At 42.4% G+C, this 23,407-nt stretch overlaps 2 protein-coding genes across 2 annotated transcripts; one reads left to right on the top strand and one right to left on the bottom strand.

Annotated features, from left to right (window-relative positions):
* Nucleotides 1–824: 824 nt before the first annotated feature.
* On the bottom strand, nucleotides 825–1,781 carry LOC131974430 (adrenocorticotropic hormone receptor-like). Its single transcript, XM_059336735.1, has one exon. It carries the CDS (start codon nucleotides 1,779–1,781, stop codon nucleotides 825–827), a length of 957 nt encoding a protein of 318 aa, XP_059192718.1.
* Nucleotides 1,782–8,394: 6,613 nt separating this feature from the next.
* hic2 (hypermethylated in cancer 2) lies at nucleotides 8,395–23,057 on the top strand. The gene is made up of 2 exons (XM_059336255.1): nucleotides 8,395–8,522; nucleotides 20,353–23,057. Exon 2 carries the CDS (start codon nucleotides 20,439–20,441, stop codon nucleotides 22,161–22,163), a length of 1,725 nt encoding a protein of 574 aa, XP_059192238.1. The 5' UTR covers nucleotides 8,395–8,522; nucleotides 20,353–20,438; the 3' UTR covers nucleotides 22,164–23,057.
* The last annotated feature ends 350 nt before the right edge of the window (nucleotides 23,058–23,407 follow it).

Below are 23,407 nucleotides of genomic sequence, written 5' to 3'. Positions count from 1 at the left end.
AATGTTGGCTGTAATGGCCTCCTTTATATTAGTGGGCAAAACGTTTATTGAAACAGTAATTTACCCATACATGTGCATTATCAAAATGCGATCCGGATTTATTATTATTTTTTAAATCTACTTTAAAGTAAGAAAGCGTATTAAGAGTACATGAAAATAACAGACAATAACCTGCAATGCGGGAGGCACCTGGACGAAGATGAGTTTTCCGATAACCAAAAACAAGAACACACATAACACATTATATATGTTCAAATTCTATAGGTTCAAAACAAGAAACAGAACAAATGTAATTATATTCTCTTAGTAGTGTCTTAGACAAAATATCCTTATCCATTGTCAGAATTAGCCCCAAACTCTCGTGGATTGCTCTTGAAACTTGTCAGTGGCACAAACCTTATCCCAAACACACTCCACATTTCACCTTTGACCTGAGTCACCTCATAAAGATTCAACTTTACAGTCTTAAAAGTGCGTTTTGTTTCAGTCTTTTAAAAACCTGTCGTTTGAGAGCTCACTTTCATTCAAAAGTGATCAACATGTGCTATTTTCACGTGTGATCTGGCCGTTTAATCCATTCTCCCTAAACGATGGTGTTGATGCTCGCTGCTCTATTATAATTTGTTCGTCAATCCATTGAAGTCAAAGCCGATTCTGAGAAAAAAAAAGAAAGAGGACACAGAAAGAGAGAGAGTTGTGGTAAATGTTTTACATAGTATTTCAAAATTGGACAGACAAGTATTTTTTAAAATTGTGCGTAGCGTAACGCGCAGATTACAGTCAAATGTGATCATTTTAAAGCACTCGAGTGTTTAGAGCGACTCTCACCTGACCCTCCTGCAGGGACAAACCCTCCTCCACACTATCCTCCACACGGCCTCTCGAAGCGCCGGGCTGCCCCAGATGTACAAAGCCGGGGTCACCAGCGCGTTCAGGCGCGCCATGGTGGCGAACAAGTTCGTGGCTTCATTCCTAAACCTCAGACCTCTCCTCGTCAGCTGCCTCACAATAATATTTACAAAGGATGGACACCACAGAGCCAAGAAACATATGACCACAAACACAATAATGCGCAGAGACTCCTTCTTGTTTTCTCTCTCAACGGTGGGCGCCTCTCTCACCAGGTGGCTCCTGGCTATGATGTATAATTTAATGGTCATCAACACTTTAACGAGAACAATAATCTGCAGAGTCATGACACCGAACGCGTTTATCTGAGCCGCCTTTGAGATAGGCACCATGTTCTGCACTGTGAGGATGGAGTATGTGTAAATCCAACAAAATGCACAGATCACAATAACAAACCCCCTAGTTATGTAGCGGTTGTAAAAGAATGGATGGCACACGGCGAAGTAGCGATCAAACTGTGCAAAGAGGAAGGTTAGCACATTGACACCTAGAAATGAGGGTAAAATGTAATACGTCCCGTTCCTCGAGGGGTAGCCCTCTTGGACGTCGAAGAGGCCGAGGTAGTAGACCGAGAAGCCGGTCAGAGTGTCGCTGATGCTCGTGTTCAGCATGAATATGAAACGGTTCTGACCTCGCAGAGACCGGGTGGAGGAGATCCCGATGACCACCGAGCCGGCGACGAGCACGGCGCTGGTGGCGAACAGAATGTGAAAGATGAAGATGAGGAAGTCCTCTGGATTGTCGAAATCCACCGACAGAGGGACGGTGGCGTTCAGGTGCATCCTGGCGCTCCGCCAGAAGACGAGCACCGATGCATGATGCTCCAAATTTAAGCAAACCGTCTTGTCTCTAAAGGGCACAGGCTTCAACATGTTAACAGACATATGGAAAACATAAATTAGGCCTAATCACAACAAATCTCAGGGGTGTTTGGTAATGGAGAAAACAATGTAATCTCCAGCCACTTGTTTGTGCGTCCTGTGGTTTCCATAACATTTCCACGGTGGTTTGGCGCTTCCAAAAACGTTCTTTCATCTTGAACTCAGGTCTGCATGGTTCACGATGACACAGGAAAACTTCAATCAAGTTTTATCTCTTTAATTTACTGCCTTCGCCTCCCCAGATTGCTAAAACACTTAAATAGCTTCTAAACCAAAGCAAGACAGCTCTGTAGCACATTTAAGCACAGAGGCAAAGAAAAGCATTCGAATGACAGAAACAATAAAACACTAGGATAAAGTCAGGTAAAATGGAAATCAATTAAAAAAAACATAAATCGAAAAAAATGCAAATGGAATAAATCAGAAATACAGTCACATTGCAGTAATAACTTCTAAGTTGCACAGTTTCGATTTGGAAGTGGCTGGGTCCTCATGTGAGAAGGGCCCATAAAGATATTGGAATGAATAGCCTTGAATGTAGGAAAAGGCTCATAGAGAATTCCTGTGTACCGGTGTCCTGAATATTGTCCTCTATTCTTTATGAATATTGATATCATTCATCAAAAAAGTGCTTTACTTCAACCCATTAAGCAAGAAATGTGTGTCTTTTTTCTTGACTGCAAGGCTGGTTTAGTCCTTTTAGGCCTTCTCTTCCCCTGCAGCTGCAATTGTAATGCGTCAGTGCGTTTTCCAAACACTAGAGGGAGCAATAATATATACATTATCTCCACCGTAAGGCTAAAAGACCGCTGTTGCTTGTTCACAGTCAGTAATCAGTCATTTTGCATCAAATAAGTTAAATTCTCTCTATACAGATGGGTTATGTGAGATAAGATTACAGGAGATTCCTCTTATTAAAACTGTTTTTTTAAATTAAAGTATGGTCCTGTGGGTGAAAGGTCACTCCTAAAAACGAGGATCTGGAGTCACAGCGTCTCTTTATTCAAACAGTGCACAAAATCTCACACAACCCAGGAGTTATGGAAGAGGAGCTCCCTGTCCAGTGAAATTCAAACAGTATTTAAGCACAATGTAGGATTCTCCCAGTTATACATCACTGAGCTTAGCAACAGATAAATTATCTTCAGTCATTTGGGCAGCACAGCGGAGTCTCTCATTTGAAACATGGCCTGGCTTTGACTATTGTGCACCTGGGTATAAGGCCACCATTACACCTCTACTGACCTTTAGACTTCTGCAAAATGACACACTTTTACCAAACAAAGGATGTTTCTGTTTCCAGGGCGTTGGACAGCAGACTGTGAAGATTACAAAGTCACAGAATCATCAGAGTTACAATGAAGTCAATACTTTTTCCATCAGGCCTAAAAGCAACAAATTAAACTTTGCTTTTTTATTGGCTTTTCTTACTTTCTTTCTCATGTCATAAAATTTTAACAAGCACAATGTTTGGTTTATGTTATGTATATGCTACTGAATTGGGGATTTCTGGCTCAGAATGAGAAAAAAACATTGAGCCTTCCAAGATATATATTGTAAAATCCTAATATATTTGACAAGAAATATGTGAATTTTAACTGATAAATATCACCATGAAACTTCCTGAGTAGATTAATTACATCTTTGAAATGTTATTAGGGCCCGAGCAGGCAACGACCTGTGAGGTCCCTATTGTATTTCGAATGATTCTTTATTTTTATTCTTTTTCCCAAATGATCGCATTTTCGACTGCCTGAACATACCCCAAAACTCATGAAACTTTAAATATAAGTCACACCTGGGGAAAAATTTTATAATCTATCGTCATCCTGAATTTTCACCACTAGGTGGCGCTATAATAAAGGAAAGTGCGTTTTGGCTAATAACTCCCACATACTTCATCGCACATTCAAAAACCTTATGTCCACGCGTTCACTGAGTTTTGCTGAATCTCGTGATATAGGCCAGCATCTATGGACCCTCATGACAAAAAGTTATTAAAAGAATTTTGATTACTCAAAGAATACTCAAGTTATTAAATAACAACTTCCTGCAGGTGGCGCTATTATCAACACAAAACACGAAGTGTTGCGTATCTCCACATTGGTGTGTCTGAATGACATGAAACTCAGGTTACTACTTCCCCATGAGGCCCTGAGGCTCTCTTCAAAATTTTGGGCGATGACCACTAGGTGTCGCTCTTTAAATTGAAGTATTTTATATCTCCAAATCGGTTGGTCGGATTAACACCAAACTTGGTATACTTATTGTCAATGCCCTCCTGTGGATAACCCTTGAAGTGTTTATTGATCGCTCTGGCGGCAGTTTAATTTAATAAGTGCCACTGTGTCCAGACCATAACACTTAAGGCAATGAAATTCATAGGGGTGGTATAGACTGGTCCCTGTAACGCACACACCCCGACGGCAGCATGCCCCGACACGCGTGTACTGCGAGGGTCCGTTCAGTACTGCTTGCAGTCCTAGTTTAAGTATGGAAATTAGACATTTCCTACTGGTAACTTTTGGTTAATCAACGAGCTATTTCCAACTGGGCAAATATACAAAGTGTAGAAAAATAAACACTTGATGTGTATTTTGATTTTTTCATTTCCACTGGTCTGATGAAGACATGTTATGGAAGTAAAAGAGCCCAAAATATCATGAGTGCATGAAAATATGATGCTTTTGCATAGTGTCTCCCCCAAGTTGGTGCAAGTCATCTTAAATCAAAACTACATGTTTTCCCCCTTACCTGTGGTGCTATTAGTCAAGCTGGATTGCTTTTGTGTGAGTTGCCAAGTGTTATAGTTTGGCAGATGTCTGCCCCAAACATTATGGAATTAAATGGCATTCAACAGTAAACACTCAACAGTAATGTTTCTAAAATCAAAAATCATGCCCTAGTTACTCAAAGATAATCGAAAGCTTATTGTGAACCGTTTCATGTAGGAGCTATTTTCCCTCTAGTTTCTAGAGACTGCTCACACTTTCGATGTCACATAATTTCTTGCCATTGAACAAAGTGATAAGAATTATCAGAGCAAAGGTAAGCAAAGAGAGAGATACTACACTAACTTAAACACACATACAATGTCTGTGGATTAGTTTGAGTAACCGGGTCATGACTTCTGCAGAGACATTGTTTTTTTTTTAGTTTTTCAAATATATTTTTGTTGCTTTGAGTACCACAAGCCAAGTGCAGTACAGGGCCATTATTTTTTAAAAGAAGGCAGACATCTCAAATAAATAAATATTTGTAAAATGAGGCCACTAAAGGAAATTCATAAGTATATTGCATTTGTTATAGAATCAAGTCAATAGAATCGATCAGTAAAAACTGTTTGAAATTGGAATACCCGTCTATGCACTGAGCTGAGAAAAGTTAAAACAATCGTGTACAGTAGTTAAATTGCACTAATAAGTCAAAGAGTTGTTAACCTCTGCATGTTTTTTATCAGGAGTTGTTGACTTGTTGTCCATGGACATTAAAGTCACACAGGTGGACGTGTTCCCTCCTGCATAAATAAGAACAGAGGTGAGGATGAGCCCCTCAGCTGTGCAGTCTCACAGCTGCACTGCTGCCTCTCTGCACGTTTTCTCCGCCTCGATGAGTAACAGCAGCCAGGGTCTGTCTCTTGTTGTGCCCCTCACGAGCTTTGGCAATGTGTTGATGTTTCTTTTCAGCATTTTCCTGCCCGCAGCTATCATTTTCCTCAACGTGTCTGTGTCGCTCTCCATCCTGCTGAACGTGGCGCTGCGCAGGGAGAACCGCTTCATGTACATGCTGAGCACCTGCCTCAGTGACATCTGCTCCGGTGTGTCTTATTATTACGCAGGGGTTTTCGATGTGAGGGATAGCTACAATTCTCCTACGAGAACTTTTTACATAGTGCCCACATTCCTAGGGCTGTCTTACATGGCCATCCTGGCCGCGCAGGCAGACCGCTACCACGCGGTGGTGTCACCTTTTAAATACTCCCAGCTCATGACCCTCAACAGGACGGTGCTGGTCATCATCGCCTACTGGGTATATGCTTTCTTCATCGTAGCTGTGCAAAACCTGGTCGCAGTCGGGGTTGCCAAAACGATCACGAGCATGGGCACGTTTGTGGCAAACATATTCACAGTGATTATCATGATAGTGCTGAATATCAGACTGTTTATGATCGCCAGGTTCCAGCTGGAGAGGGAGCCACCCTCTGAGGAGAGAGACATCAAGCGCTCCTCGGTGTATCTCATACTGGTGGTGGCTGGGTTTTTCTTAGCGACCTGGCTGCCTATATTCTGTCATATTACGGCCTGTCATTTCTCTAACCTAACCTGTTACAACTTTAAGAATGAAGGCACTGACCCTCTTCGCATTTTGCCCAGAGTTAATGCAGTCCTGACCCCAATTCTGTACATCAGAGGCTGCACTGCGCTCAGAGCCACGCTGCTCAGCAGAGTGTGGAGACCCTGCTGTAAGAGGTATGGCAGAGTGGTGATGTCTGACAAGGCTAGGCGTTCACTTACATGACAGCTGGACCCGTTTTCTAAAACAAATTTGACGCATTTATTTGAACCAGGAAGCCTGAGCCAGGAACCAGCGTGGCATCAACAGTGATTTATGCTTTGTCAATAATCATGTATCGTCTTTTCACAAGTTGCTGACACTAATATATTTCAGCTCATCATGCATGGAACAATTGAGTAAACACTCAATTTACTCTGTGGGTGTTATACGGTTGTTGTTGTTGTTTTTTTATTGCACCTTGCTTGAAGTTCTTAGATCTACCCACACCCAGTCCCTGGGGCATATTGAGTTGGATGGATGTCAAAGACAACGTTTTTTAAAGCCATGCCAATAAACTAAACGAAGACTGGTGATGGATCCTCGTTATTAATGTCTGTCAGCAGCCATACTCTGAGGGCAACAAGTCCAGGCATTGGGTTTGCTGAGAGTTGTAGGAAATATTTTATGATGATCTCACCACTGTTTATACATCATATTCTAGGTCTTGTGTTGTCATCAGAAATGTTGTTCCACAAAAAACCTGATAGTGAAGTTACTAATAACCTCAGATCCTATGCTATGTTTGAGTGTTGATTTTTTTACACTACATATTTTAATAAATAAAATGGGTTAAGGTGATAAATAAGGGAAACTTAATTGTGTCCGCTTGTTGCATACATGCTGATATTTCTTTTAAGTGTCAGTATCTTTATTTGGCAATTTTATTAATAAGCTCCTTTGTTGGAAACAATAAAAGTGAAAAATGAAAATGACAAAGCCTGACGACGCCTTTATTATTACTTCTAAGTCTCCACCATCTTTATAGATACTGGTTGATAGTTTCTCACACCTTTAACAAAAACTTGTGCATGAATTGTATTGAACATAGACATATGTATATTTTATATCCTTATGAGGCTTATCATCTTATAACCAGTGGTGATTATGCAACTCAGTGTGCCCAGCCTCCACGCAGAGGATGCACTTCCCGCGGCGACCACAGCGTGTCAGGAGAGCCCTTTGGCACAGCGCCATATTTCATATCCATGGAATGTGAATCATAAATATAAAGCATGAGAGATTAAACTGATACATTATCTGGATGATCTTCACCACCTTGCAGGCGATGGGCAAGATTAGCTGCAGCCAGGTGACATCATCAAAGTAATGTCACTGATAGAGTCCCATTAAATGGTATGTAGGTGAAAGCCATCATGTTTTCTATTGGTCCCGGGCTGGTCTGGGTCCTCTGGGCTAAGAGGAGGAGCCACAAAATCGTCACACTCCCGCACATCTGGTGCCCAATTTTTGAACCAGAACCAGCTCAGTCTTTTTTTCTGCTGATACCTGTAAATCATACGACCACCAATCATCTGGAGATCTGTGTTGGCTTTGAGCTCAAATTTTAACTTGTGATTATTATCTTAAGTCCAACTGATTTCAGAATGAACATGGTTAATACATATTTCTGTGCTGATTGAAATATACGCATTAAATAACTGCATGTTGAAACAGCATAGTCCATCAATGAAGACCATACAGCTTGCAGAGAAACATGGTGTACACTGCAAAAAATGTCAAATTACTCCATGTGCATTCGCGGATCTATGGTTTTAAATCTAGACCTAAAATTAAAAAAAACTGGTAAAGACATACAAGATTATTCAATTTGCCTACGATATAAACTTGATTTTCTATCATAAAATTGTAGCATGTTGTATGTCATCAACGTTGTCATTGTAAATTAATTCACAGCCAATTGATACTGTTATTGTATTTTGGTGAAACTGCACTCGAAACCTGCGGGTTTCGCCCACACTCTCATATAAATGCCGTTTTTTTTTTTCATTCTTCTTTTTAATCAGAGAACAGGCCTATACGTTAAGCCAAAACAAAATGTCAAGTGTGCCATTTTTTGCAGCGTAGACCTGCATTGAGGAGTATATGCTGGGAGAAGAAGGCCTGAACCACAACGTATCCCTCCCTCTGTCTTTCTCACTCTCTCTCTCTCTGCCATCTTGCAGGTAGAGCTGCCAGGGGTCCTGGGCTGAGAAAGTGGCCAAACCCTCCCACAGTGGGATGTTTTCTCTGCTGCACTCTGGGCTGGTTTCTATTCAAATGTGGGTCAGGGGTGAGGAAGCCTAACGTCATAAGCTTGCAACATGGCGTCCCGAAGGCTGTGAGATGAGCAAGAGGATGGTAAAGAACGCTTGAGAGCGATCCTACCGATGTAATAAGGTATTTAAAATATTTTATTTCTCTTTAAGGTTGATTGTAAACGCGCGACGGGGCTTCTTTCGTGTCTGTTTTGTGTCGGATCGCGTTTTCTCCCAGCTGCTGCAAGGATCGCAAGGGTTTTCGGCGTTACGGTGGTGTTTTTTTCCACGGCGTGCCAACAAAAAGGGGCTCCGCTGGTGCCTATTCTGCCTCTACCAGCCTGCTTGGCAAGTCGAGAAATGCCACATTTATAACGCGAGCTTATCGCGGCTACAACTCCAAACCCGCGAATAAATGGGTTGTAAATATTGTGGCGTTAATTTGCGTATCGTGGGTTTATAGGAGATGCCCCACGGGACGAGTGTGTACCAAATATTCACCAGGCTGGCAAAGCACACTAGGCGACAGAAAGGATCCACAAACGGCTCGCCGCAGCGCTTTACACAAATGTTTCCACACTTTAGCTCGTTTTCTCTGGTTTTATAACCAACATGTTCAATGAATTGTTGGCATAAATAAACTCTAATGAAGCGGAGGTTTAATTTAAATCGATCTCTCGTGTACTCATAACACTGACCCTTTTTACCCCACAAAAGCAGTAACTTGCACTTAATGTGTAAAAAGAAACACGACTGATTCTGCGGATTTTACGCACGGTGTTTTGCGCAATCATGGAGATGTTACAGCCGATACATATAATGTAACCTGCATTGTTTATATGTAGGTTAAGCTACCTTGGTGTTATGTACGGCTAATTAAAATGATTGAACAGTTCTGACTTGCATTTCTATCCACGACAATGTAGATGTAGCTACGTCCTGCTCTTGTACGTGAATTGCATCGATGCAGGGGATTGTACATGTCTTTCTAGCCTATAGGTGGGCTACTGCTATACATCGACCATCTTTGTGATCGGCTACAGTGTGGGTGTAATGTTACATTATCATTCCAAACTGCTCTATAGAAACAATGTTGCATGATGTTTTTCCTAGGGTAATTCTTATTCTGCTTGGTAAAAAAAAAGTATTATCAGGATTTTGAATATTTCATTATTAAATTTAGGACAACACATCACTTGGTAGCTAATAAAACAATGTATGTGCTCAGGTACAAAGAAGGCAGCTTGGCTTCTCAGGTGATTAGTGTTGTTAAAGTACCAAGGGGCATGCAGATAATAAGGCACAGGAATGTCAGTAATGTGGGTTTCCTTGACTGGCTGCTGTTTTTTCTATTCAAATGTTTAGTTGTGTAAAACATTTCCATAGTAGGCCTCTTTCACTTTGTTTAGTTTCAACTATGAAACATCACACAGCACACATGATGTACTTCTGATAAGACACTTGACTCTGATAACTCAGCCAGTAATGTTTGTATTAAATGAGTCACTCTTGATGCTTGTGTAAAGTCAGAAGGCCCTCAGTCACTTAACAACATCAGTTCTGTCTGTCTATTTTCCTGTTGTTGTTCTTGTCATGCATGACAAAAATATTTTACAGTCTTGTTTGTAGTTTAATCACACCAAGTGAACTGTTTTTATTCTTTAGACTACAGTTGTTGGCGTAAACTCTTTTATTAGAAGGAGACTTTTCTTTAGTCAACACTTTAGAGCAATCTGAAGCTAAATGCATCTATTTTCACCACTACTTATCTTGTTCAGTGTCTCAGGCTGCTGTAGGATATAATATCAAGATTATAGGACTATCCTTTGGCTTGTTACACCCACCCAGAAGTGCAGTTGAAGTGAGCAGTTGCTCTGCCTGTCAGCCTAAAATTTGGCCTAACAGTTAGCTGTATTGTGCTTTTCAACAATACAGTTGGAAAGGTTTTGACGGCTTGACGAAGTGCATCCAAACACATTTTACACTTTATGTACATAATCTAATTTGGTGAGGCTTGTAAAGCTGGAATAGTGCTCCTGGCTGTACTGCCTGAGGTGTTTGATGATGACAATGCTGCATCTGTAACAGCAAGCAGCTTTTTAGACTGACACTACTCAGTGTTTAGTTCATGTGATCCCAGTATTTTAAAGACTTGTTTAAGTGAAAATACCATGTTGCATTTAAAAGAGTAGTGATCAGTTATATAACCCTGATTACAAAAAAGGTGGGACGCAAATAAAACAGAATGCAATAGTTTGCTAATCATTTGTGACATATTTAGTTCAAAACTGTACAAAGACAGCATATTTTCTATTCAAATTGCTCAACTTTGTTTTTATAAACGTACACAGTTCTGTTTTGGCTTACATTATACAAAGCTTCCTAACTTTTTTTTAATCAGTTGAATTACACGGAAAATGTAACCAGGTGGCATCTCTGCTGTAATAGCTAACAAAAATGAGAAGGAAATATTAGGGCTGCTTGATTATGGCCACAATCATAATCAACATTATTTAATACAATTTCTCATTGCCTTTGGAAACATCATGCATTTATTGAACTTTAAAAAACCACATAGTTTAACCAGATTATTTAGAACTTTTAATACAATTCAAGTGAAACAAAAATAAATGAAGACAAATTGATAATTAACTAATAAATAACGCACTGCTGCAAAATAAAGGGGTGTGCTGGACAAAATCAACCACCCTGATTTCATAATCATCAAAGTTAACAAATTAGTATTAAATTAATCACCCAGCTGTAGGAAAAAACAAGCAAAAGGTTGAATAAAGCATTATAAATAGGTGCACCTCGTAATAAGTGTCAGACAAGTTGATTTAGGCCAATAAAATGACCAAGTCGAGTCAACTGATCAGTGTGACTAGTTTCATTGATTACTGTGGACTACAAAGGGGGCCTGGTCCGCAGGGTAATTTGAGGCCCGTGCGTGTGTGTGCCTCATGATCCTCATGATCGGCCGGTTGGTCTTGCCTCACTATACTTGTCCTTTCCCTTCTCAGCACACACGCATGCAGTATCCCGTGTACATTGTGTACATGGCTTACAGTGGCATGTGTGGGCAGCACAATGCAGTAAGGCTACTTAGACTATATGTTCTGCTGACATGTTAGACGAGGACTTATAGATTGTGCTGGGCTGTCGTATCTATACGTATCCGCCTGTTCCGTTGCTGCCTGTTGGAGGGCAGTTTGGTTCATGCAGTGGCTGAAGCACCTCGGGGCAGGGTTGTTGTTGTTCTTTAAGAAGAAGAAACAGTCTGTGGAATGTAGTGCTGATAGCCAGAAGGTTATGCAGTGTTTAAAGGCTGGAGGAGGAGGAGGGGGTGGCAGCTCTGTAAAACCTTGGACCATACAGGATCTCTCCTTACCCAACATGCCCTCTGTCCTTAGCCGAAGCATTAGGCTCCAGGTCATGTGGGTCTGCTGCTTTTTACAGGGGGGTTTATCTCATCAGCAAAGTTCATTCTCTCAAGACAGAGGTTACTTTATCATACCAATCATATGCTCACTTGTTAGCGAAGTGGTTGATTGCTTCTCTTTTAGCAAGGGTAGACAGTTGGATACAGTGTGTGTGTGTGTGTGTGTGAGTGCCAGTTGCTCACCAGTGTTGCTGGAAGCCTCAGCGAAAGTCATTTCTGTCTTTATTTAATTACTCCAGGGGGCACTTTGAATGCAGGAACCAAGCAACAAAATACAATACCTCATGGAGGACACAGAACATAGATTCACATATAATTAAACCCATGGCAGAGATAGTAGCAGTAACTCTAGCCTCAGTAGGGTTGAGTTAGATGTTTCTTTTGTTTAAATACCTGGATTTGTCAATGAAAGTCTGTCAAAGAACACATTCAGGTTATTAAATGTCAAATGTGTAATTGGAATGTCAAAATAGTTTTGTTATCTTCTTTTTTTAATATTAGGTTATTTATTAATTTTGTTACTTAAGATTAATGAAAAACAATGAGGCAAAAATATCTTTAATAAGGCATTTAAGGATTTGGCTATGCAATGAATTCCATTATGTTGGTGCTTCCTGGTTCCTGTTGGATACAGTTGCTAATCAAAGTATTCAGACCAACATTTAGCGCACTTAATTGAATTAATGATGTAAATTAACTGGATAACATTTACCTTTTTCACACCAATCTCCACATAATAATCCAATATGTTGGAGTGAAAACATGCTTTTAGACATTTTTGCAGATTTATTCACAATCATAAAATAAAATCTTCTCAAACCCAACCTAGACACTTCTGGAGAAAAAACATTTTAAGAAAACATCAACCCTTTTAGGAAACTGAACTTTTCTCTTCTAGCATTGTATTTCCAGCTTCATGCACATGACTGCAGACCTGTTTCTACTTGACATTAAATAACGTTTGGTTGACATTTATGGGAGTTTGCTACAGTCTTTAATAATAATGTGAAGGGATTGAGTCCAGGTTAGGCAGCAGCACCCAACACCATCACAACAATAAATGTGATCAGGGGGTTGTGCGTGCTATTTTTGCACACATGAGAGACTATACTTGTATACCTGTTACTCCCTCTCGACTTGGCCGTGGCTTTAGCGTCTAGTATTACCTGTGCATGACATGCACACCACTGAAGAAACTAATTCACGATTTGATGTTAATGCCCTTCTGCCAGGAAATTCTGAATGTAAAAGGTGTTATTTAGATGGCCACAAATGCACACAGAAATCTATCTGTTGGTTTGATTGCAGGTTGTGGACATGTGAGATGATTCATGTGTTTGTCTGTGAGAGAGTCTTGGCTTTTCTTCCCTTTCTGTACAGCGCTGGTGTGGTACATATGGGGTGCACAGCAACCTTTGGCCCCCTCCTGTGATGAAATGGACGGGGCTCCTTTCATTCCACTGCACCCTGGGCAGGACTTGTTTGTCTGTAACACGGCTGAACTGCCTGACAGAAAATGAGTCTTAATTGGAAGGGTTCTACCCAGACTGCGGTAGGGATACTGTAAATTATGTCTCTCCCCCTTCAGCCATGCAGTACTAGGATCATTCATCTGTTCACAGGCATTTGTCTCCAACGATTCTGCAGAAATGTGTCTCTAAGACAAGACAGATCAGCCATTCCTTCTTGTTTTAATGTTTTTGGGCTTTTGTGCAGCAGGACGTCTCCCCTGCAGCTTTTCTGAAGAGATTATAACCAGAATTGGATCTGTGTCCAGAATTCCAGCAGATGCTCTGCGTCAGAGCTATTCAGCCATTTGCCATGGAGACACAAGTATGGGCAGGTTTTTATTCCAAGCAAAGACCACAGCTGGTGATTTCACTTTTTATTTCACCCTCTGTAGTCTCTGGTTGGAACAAAAACCTTGAATATTCTGCTCCCCATGGCATCACAGTACTGCACTAGATACATCACTGTATCCAGTTTCGGAGTTAAATCAGACTTGTGGCTTGTTCAGAATTGTAATTCTTTTGCAATAAGTTTCAGATTTAACTTTTTGCGTTATCATGCATACACTACACAGGGTTTTTAAACTTATTTCTCTTGGAAGTGCAAGAAACCAATCGAAACTCTGATCAACGCTGCAATGCCAGATGGGAAATGTTAGACTCAGAGGATTAAAAAATATTTTTTGAGGGAAATTGTCGTGCACAGGTCATAAACATGAGAACAAATAGATGTAAATTTTCAATCACACATGTTTTTTTAGAGTAATATATACCCAGTATGATTGGCTGGAAATAGGCCAGGGCATATTTTTCATGGCAGGACATTAAGTATATCAGTGCAGACTAGAACCAACTACTAACTCTAAGGGTCACAAAATAGTCTGATTATCATACATTATGGCACTTTTGGCATTATTGGTCATACGTACATCCTACAGAGGGAAATATGATTGTAAGATAATTATTTTACATTAGGCAGTGCTGGTCACCAGCTTACTGCAGTTCAAATAAACACATTCTCCAATTTCCTGCCTTGCTCTGTATATTGATTTTGGACCAAACTTTCTAAAATGTTTCTTAAAACTGAAATAATGATTAAAACGGTTTCTGGCATTTCCTCTGATGCAGCCGATATTACACAGGTGTAAAAGAACCTATAGAGCAGGTAGCTGAAAAGCACAGCTGCTCTGTTTAATCTTCTCATTGTGCCGTGATCCGTCCTTTCATTCACAAGAGAACTGAAACTCAGATCATTGCAGTACCCACGAGCCCTGCATGGATCATCCTTACCCATGCAGCAACGTCAGCCATGTTGAAACGGCTCAGAGGTGGTTGCTCGGTGTTTGTATTTCAAACTGGCTTTGTACCATCCCCCCTAACCCCTCCCCCACTCCCTCTGCCCACCAGCATACTCTCTGTGTGTGTGTGTGTGTGTGTGTGTGTGTGTGTGTGCATTTGTGTGTGTGCATTTGTGTGTGTGCTGTGTGCATGTGTTTAAGTGCACTGTCTCTGTGAGTGCGCACTCAGGGAGGCCTTTTTCACTTGTGTACATGATTGGCTTTTCTCTGTCTGCTTCAAACAGTCTTTACCTGCAAATCTGTCTCTTCTGCACAATGTGACGGGCTTTTCACAAAGTCATTACTGTATTGTTTATAGGAACTGCTCTGAATGATAACCCTGCAGTAAAGCCTAGGTGGAATATGTTTTTAAAATCCGTCTCAGTCTTGTTTTCTATCGGTTGTTAGCAGATGACCTTTCACAGTAGTAGGGTGTGTTTTGTTATTGCGCCACAGGACTTTGCCTCACCTCTGCCCTCTCTCCTGGCTCTCTACCCTCTGTTCAGGAGATTAGTGCCACAGCCCACCGCTCTGTCAGTCACCGTCGCTGCATGAACACTGACTCTGAAAGGTTTACTAGCTCGCTGTTTAATCCATAAACTCCTTGGGAAAAGGGATGCAATGGCAGGCACCAGTAAATTCAAGTAATCCAGATCATTGGGATAACCAGTTTGATTTAGAGCAAACTTGCATTAATTCACTGCTGGGGGCACTTTGTTGCTTACTAGTTCTTAGTCCCACACGGATCAACACAAGGATATGTCATCCTGATCGTGTCTGTCGAGTCTGTGTAAACATCCCTCTGTGCTCATCTCCTCATCAGCAGGCTCCTGAAACAAGTCAAGGTTGAGGCTAAGCAGTAGGGTGCTGTGTTTTTAAAATGAGGTTTCCCCCTCTATCATTAAGCTACAGTCTGTTTTTCAAAAGGTTAATGCTGCAGGGAAGGTAAGCTGATCCTGTTCCTGTGCTTGAAGGGCAACGTCTGCCCTGGTCTGCAGTGCAAGCCCGGAGCTGTCTTTGCTTGGTATGTGGTGCCATATTTGGTCAGAGCAAGTATTGTTTCTCACGGCCCTCCTGACCAGCTATCTTGCCATCTTTCAACCTCCCTGCCAGCCTTTGCAGAATGTGTAAAAATACAGGATCCAACCAAGGCTACAGTCATGGAGTCAACATTGGGGGTGACCAAATCTGGCAGGAGGTCTGGCCTCATTTCCTGTCATTATAAAATATATAAAAACTTGCTCAAGTGATGTGTTATGATTGGTATTACAATAATGGGTTTCCCACTAACAACTGACGAGTGCATTAGTGGAGCCTAACTTTACACAATGCTAGCTGGTGAATATGTTTGGGATTTATGTATATTGCATGCTAAATAACACACTTTACAAAAACTGTCACGGCCGTCTGATAAAGCCTATGTAACTCGTAATACATTCTAGTTAAAATAATTAAATAAGACAATACAGTGTTGGATTTATTATAGCTACCCACAGCAATGTAGCAATGGCTTCTGCTAGGGTACAGCAACACCACTTGAACAAACCATGCACAGAACTGCAGTACACTGTTATACCAGAGCTGGTAGTTATGGCAATTTGATAAGTATATGACTGCAATGAGATTAGGGTGTGTCCTTTTTAGTCAATCTAATCTGTCATTTTGGTCTGATTTGTTTGTTTTTAGTCAAGTAGTCATTTTTTATGCTGTTTTCATGCTAAATGTGTTGTTTCTAAGATATGTGGGAGCACATTTCTGTTAAATACAAGATTTAAGGTCGTGCTTTTGCATGTTTGATTGTTTGTGGAGAAACTGTTTGACAGATCTGTCTGTAATATGAATTAATCGATTAGTTGAAAAAGGTGATTAATCTAGTAGGAGTCAATTTAGGGTTTTTTTTTAGTCGAGGAAAGCCCATTTACATTTGATAATGAACATCATAATTTTTACATTGGTCATATTTGAATATTGGTGGGACGTGTCCCCAACAGTGTGTATCATAATCACAGCCTTGGATGCAACCCTGCAGGAAATGCTGTTTGCCAGCTCAGTAACATTATAGATACGAACTAGTCATCCTGCATACTGGAAACATGGTTCTAGCTGCTGTAGTAGGGTCATCTTCCTTATGTTTCATCCATCCCTGACTTAACGCTACTGCATGACTGCAATGCTGTAGCCACCTAGAAACGGTATTGGAAGTGTTTCTACAAAGTGCACGTTGCACTCACAGATGGAGCTGCCATGATGGTGCAGGCCTATCTGTCTCCTGTGGTATTAAGCCTGCTTTCCTGGGCAGCACCATTAGAAGGGAGCTGGGCCTACACGTGTCCCACCCTAGCTGCATATAGATCAGCCGTAATCCATTAGCAGCTCCCTGGAATCCAGCCGGCACAGCACAGCACTGGAGGGGCCAGGGGGAGAGGGTAGCCGTGTGGGTGATGGGGGGGGTGGGGGGGGGACGAGGGATGAGAAGAGGAGGGGGTGGGGGAGGGCTTTTTTTTCCTCCTGAGCTGGCTTCTCTACTCTGAGCCCAGCCCCCTTTTTATGTCGGCCTGCTGGAAAAGCCTCTTGAATCCCCCCCCTTAAAGCCTGCAGAGGTGTGTGTGTATGTTAAGAGAGAGACCGGACTGATATATGGCTTCCTGGCTGGCATCATAGCAGAGGCCCTTCTTTCTCCAGCAGCCCTCCTCTTGTACCGTACACCCCTGTAGCACATTCTGCCATTAACTGCAGATCTGGGTTATGTGTTCCAGAATAGCACATTCTAATTCACATTGGAGGACAGCGAGCGGTTCCTGGGATGTGTCTGTATGCCCGGTGAGAGGCTGGTGAGGGTGGGAGGATAGAGTGAAATGAGGAGAGGAGCAGAGGAAAGACGGGGGAGGGGAAGAAGAAGACCCTGAGTAGAAGTGTTGGAGCAGAGGAGGCAAGCCCAGGCCTGGACCTGAGAGTAATGATGACTCCAGCTGATTGTATCAGCTAACCTGACTGTTACAACAGAGCTGCCTTTGATGCATCAGCCAGCCATCTCCACTTTACAATTTTCATGTTGTTCTTGCATGACATATTGGATCATTTTTGCAAAGGTGAATTGTCCTTAACATCAAGACATAAGAAATTCCCTGTCTTTGTTTGAGGGTTTTGTGAGTTATTTCCTCATCAGTGATTGTGGAGCTCCACTGGGCCTTGATTCAATGATTTCTTTAAAGGTATACTATGCAGGAAAAAAAACTATACACACTCATAAAAATAATCCCTCTCAATCATCCCTTTATGTACCTCTAGAAGTGTGAAGGGGTGTCTGTATCTGGAGAGACCCAGCCTCGACCTGTATTTTCTCTTTTTTTAGAAAATGGCAGACACAGTACTAACGTCAAGCAGACAAAGCTCATTCCAAAACAAGAATGAATGTGGAGTTTGCTTTAACTTTCTTCGAGCCGGGTAGTTTGAATGTTAACAAACAGTAAGCGTAAATTCCTGCATAGTATGTCTTTAAGAATGCTGCGATGCGGCACGTCGTTATTGTGCTTGAAATTTCACATTCCTCCCGGAACTATAGCTAAAACAAGCTTGCTAAATTTATTAAAACCCAATTGACTGATTAAAGGAACAGCTGACTAAATATGTGGTGAATCTATACATTTGTTATCTTCATTACCTTATCTTATGTTGATGTGGTTGCCTGGTTAGTTTACATTCAAAGGTATTGGAAACAGGGAAATGGACTTTACCAGCTGCCCTCAATATTGGGCCTGATACATTTTTATGAGTTTCAGCCTTGGGATGAACCCTTATTCCAGAGGGGTTTTTGCGAAATATAATTCAATTGTGTATATTTGCACTCAGGCTTGACGCCTCTCTGTCACTTCAGCTGAGTTTAGGAACCGCTCCCTTCTTTTCTGCTGCCTATTATGAAACATGATTTTCAGTAAATTTCTAGGTTGGCACTGGGGTGAAATGGCACATTTTCACATTTATTTATGGCTTGAGTTAAGCATTTCTCTGCATTACTGTGTAATCTCCTGTAATACGGTATACCCTGCTCCGATCAGGGGCATTATAGATGTGTGTCCATTTTCCCAACATGCCCAGGGCTTAAAGAACACGTTAAGCACACTGTTACTATATCTTTTCAAAAGACAAATTCTAAGCACTTTTCATGCATTTTCAAGCTGTGGTAAATAACATATGTATATTCAGTACATACGTGTACATTTCACTTCTTTATCGCATTAAATTAGATGTTATTGTGCTGTTAACAAGCTTCTCCATCCTAAATAACCTACATTATAAGCACTTTTCAATCCCTGAAAACATTAAATTCATATGTGTTCAAGGCTTTCCAGCACCTGCAGGAACTGTGTAAACATGATTCAAGGACACACCTGTCAACTAAAGAACCACTCCTTCTATATAATGTAACCCATGGGCTATGGATAAGCTCTCTGCATCTGTTGCAGTATATTTCTTTTACAAAATGTGTGTTTTCAGTGGCTAAAAGTAGAGCACTGTGGCATGTAACAGGTCATCACTATGTAGTTGGTGGATGAGATTCATCTGTCCTAATTCCATGAATGAGGGCCTCTCTGGAGGATCAGGTGTTGCTGTCCTTGTCTTTGAGCCACACCCTCTGCCCCCCTTCCTCTGCCCTAGCTCCTGTGTAGTTTTACCTGCTCAGGTGTCACCTAATCCCTCCCCCCGGCCCTGCTGTGGCATCGACCCCCACCCCCAGACAATGGGGCACGGCTGACATTACCATGACCTAATGGAGGCTAGAGTGAGCCGAGTTTCCAAAGAGGGCACCCCACCGAAACTAGAGTTACGCCACAGAGATAGGGAAGAGAAGCTGAGGGGAGGGAGGCACCTGAGAAAAGTAGTTACTTTACCCTTTCTTCTTCTCCGCCCCTTTAGCTTTTGTGCCAGAACAGTGGCAATGTGTATCAGAACCTGATCCATGTAGGGTTGCAATTTGTTTAAAAAGGAAGTTGAGAGGAAGGGAAAGGTTCCAGTTTCTAAGCTGCTGCGTGATACTGTGGCACGCTGTGCTAACAGCTTGCTAATTTCCCTGTGTGAGCTAAAAGCTTAGATTGATGGACTCACTGTGGGAGTCATAACGCACGTCATTTAATTGCTACATGTGTCACACATGCAAGCACAGTGACTGTCAAGTGTTATTTAAATCTATATTCAATTTTAACCCTACTAAAGGCTGCAATAAACTTTAAATTAAACCAAGCTCGTGCAAAAACATACTGCTTTTAACTACGTCAGCTCTGGCAATACAGGTCAGTCCTTGGTCAATATTTTGGGCCTTTTTCTCATTGCTAACTGGATGGTGGAAACATTTAGCATGCTCTCTTAATCCTTGTGCCTTTTGTTTTAATCTATTTTGGCTATGTTCATGTATATGGCAAACATTTTGGAAATGGTCTGAGTTTTTATTTTTATTTTGAAAGTTCAATCACAGCTCCTACTATAAAACTGTGTATTCACAATACACACAGTCAGACCCTTGGGGACAAATATGTCCAGTTGAAACCCATTAAAAGCACATTCAATTTGAGCTATAGTGTTATTTGGGCACAGAAAATAATTAATTTAAAAATAGCATAATGTTGTTCTGTCTAATTTCTTATGTCTGAAATGTTAAACTAACCACCTTCTCTATTTTTCTTCTTCCAGCTTCAGGTGGTGCTCGTGTAGGAAGAGAGAGAGCGAGAGAGAGAGAGAGAGAGAGAGAAGGAAAGAAGGAAAGAAGGAAGGTGGAAATGGAACTGCCAAATCATGCCAAACAACTGCTGCTGCAACTCAACCAGCAGAGAGCCAAGGGCTTCCTGTGTGATGTTATCATCGTGGTGGAGAATGCACTGTTCCGCGCCCACAAAAACATCTTGGCGGCGAGCAGCATCTACTTCAAATCTTTGGTCCTCCACGATAACCTCATTAACCTCGACACAGAGATGGTTAACCCCTCTGTATTCAGACAAGTTCTGGACTTCATCTACACTGGGAAGCTCCTGTCCTCGTCGGACCAGAGCAGTGAGCAGAACTTCAGTGCCCTCTTAACCGCAGCTAGCTACCTCCAGCTCCATGACCTCGCTGCTCTGTGCAGAAAGAAGCTCAAGCGCAGTGGTGGGAAACCCCTGCCAGGAAAACCCTCCACTCCAGGTCCCCTTAGCCGTTTACGCCTCAACAACCAGCGCCTTTCCACTTCTACCCCTGCTGGCCCCAACAACCACTATCCTCCGACCCCCTCGGATGCCGACCAGCCACAGCCAGATGAAGGCCTTCGGGACAAGCTTTCTGACGACGAAATGTTTGTTGGCAGCTCTGGGAGGAACGGCAATGGGGGGAATGGCAGCAGTAATGGTAATCTCAGCAGTGGAGGAAGTGCTGGGGAACCAGATCTTGGACTAGATCTTTCCAAGAAGAGCCCTCCCTCTGCGGGCACAGCCACTGATGCCCTCAGCCCACACAGCAACTCCCAAGAGTCCCCTCAATCTGCCTCAGTATCCACAACCAACAGTGCCTCACTGGATGACTCCTCTACCACCCTACCAGGTGCAGACACCTGTGGCTCAGATGCCATGGAGCTCAACTCCTCTAAAGCCTCAGAGGAAACCCAAAACCAGCCCGATGGCCCCCCACCACAGAAGAAATCCCGGCAGGGTGCTCGCAAGAACGAATGGCCTAAGAGAGAGGCATCAGGGTTAAAGTCTGAAGATCACGACAGACCTCTGGTTAATGGGGTGATCGTGGGTCCTAAAGATGGCCGCTCCTCCGACCAGTCCCTCCAGTGTAAAGACGAGGAGGAAGGAGGAGAGAACGGTCAGGACCACACTGATGAGAGCGGGCAGAGTGATGGCGAGAGTGCAGGAGGTGGAGGAGGAAACGGAGGGGGACACCAGAGCGCCAACTACGTGTACCGGCAGGAAGGTTTTGAGCCAGCATTCGGAGACAACCTCTATGTGTGCATTCCTTGTGGTAAGGGCTTCCCCAGTTCTGAGCAGCTCAATGCTCACGTGGAGACACACAATGAGGATGAGCTCTACATCAAAGAGGAGGGAGGGACCTTTGTGAAAGAGGAAGACGAGGAGGAGGCAGAGGACCTCTCTGCCCCCGTGGGGCCATCCAGCTTTGGCTCTGAAACGCGTCCGTTCAAGTGTACAGTCTGCAGTAAGAGCTACAAAGACCCCGCGACGCTGAGACAACACGAAAAGAGCCATTGGCTGACCAGGCCTTTCCCCTGCAACATCTGCGGCAAAATGTTCACCCAGAGGGGCACCATGACGCGCCACATGCGCAGCCACCTCGGCCTCAAGCCCTTTGCATGTGAAGAGTGTGGCATGCGCTTCACACGACAGTACCGTCTGACAGAGCACATGCGTGTCCACTCTGGGGAGAAGCCGTACGAATGCCAGCTATGCGGGGGGAAGTTTACCCAGCAGCGCAACCTCATCAGTCACCTGAGAATGCACACCTCACCCTCTTAGAAATGCATCAAGCCAAAGAACTCTGGGAATAGAAAAAAAACATTCTCTATCTTTTTTCCATCTCAACAGCAAAGAAACGCACATGTACACATTCACACTCACAGCTCTTCATATGAATTCCAGTTTACGACGCCCTGGCTAAGTGAATGATGCAGCTGTTAGCCACAGCGGGCTCTTGGTGACGGTGGGAACTTGTTGATTCAAGGATCATGTCATCATTTATATCAAGCGACGTCTGCTCACCTCTCAGGAGTTCTCGAGGGACAAATTACTCCTGTCTCTCTCCAAAGTCACAAAGCCATGGTGAAGTGGCATGACTTCTGGTCTGCATTGCAAGTCTGTCAAAATGTGAATGTGGGTACTGATACAAAGTCAAACCCCCTCACCTCATACCCCCTCAGCAGCCTTTCTCTCTTCTACCTTTTGAGTTTTTCAGATTGTTCCTTAAACTGAATAAACTCAAGGGTCCCTTCTGTACTCCAGTGCTATTTTGACCAAAAACCCCGTGCAAACAATACTGGCAATAATTCAGCGAAAAGATTATTTTTACCCTGACAGCTTTATATCCTTTGTTACGTTGGTGATGGGGATCTTATATGTTAGAGGAGGGTTAACTGGGTTTGTGACCATCTCCATGCTTTAACTGAAAGTCCGGAAAGAAACGGTGGGATGACATTGGATAAATTTTACAGACCACAGAGTCCTCTCTACAGCTGTTCGCAGTGACATAGAGAGGATTTTCATTGTTTTCGGTTTTTGCCTGCTAGTGCTCCCAGGAATGAATCCTGGTTGGAAAGATGAACCCCTTGAGGTACTTGATTTACGTAAAGAACTTGTAATGTTTCAGTGAATGTTTAAACTGGAAAGTCTTGGGAATTTTCTTGTGGTGGGGAGGGGTTGGGGTTGGTGGGGAGGGGAGGGGTAGTTTTAACGGGGGGGGGGGGGGGGGGGGGGGTAAGGAGAGGATGTTTTAGCCTGAACATGACGTTCAGTGGGTACGTTTATTTTTTTTGTCTGTATAGCTTTCCTCCCTTCAGAAAAAAGAAAAGTCTATTTATATAGGCTTGTGACCTCGCTACCTCTGATTACTCTTACGAACTCTATGTTGATTAGTTGAAAGTTCCTATGTAATTAATTGTAAAAAGTGTGTAGATTATGGTAACTTTTCACCTGATGCTTTAACCTGCCCATCTCTCAACACAGGTTTTTAATGCTCATAGATTTTACACATTAATATTGTTTTA

Source organism: Centropristis striata, chromosome 7, assembly GCF_030273125.1.
Source record: "Centropristis striata isolate RG_2023a ecotype Rhode Island chromosome 7, C.striata_1.0, whole genome shotgun sequence".
NCBI lineage: Eukaryota > Metazoa > Chordata > Actinopteri > Perciformes > Serranidae > Centropristis > Centropristis striata.
This window is presented reverse-complemented; position numbering and strand designations above follow the sequence as displayed.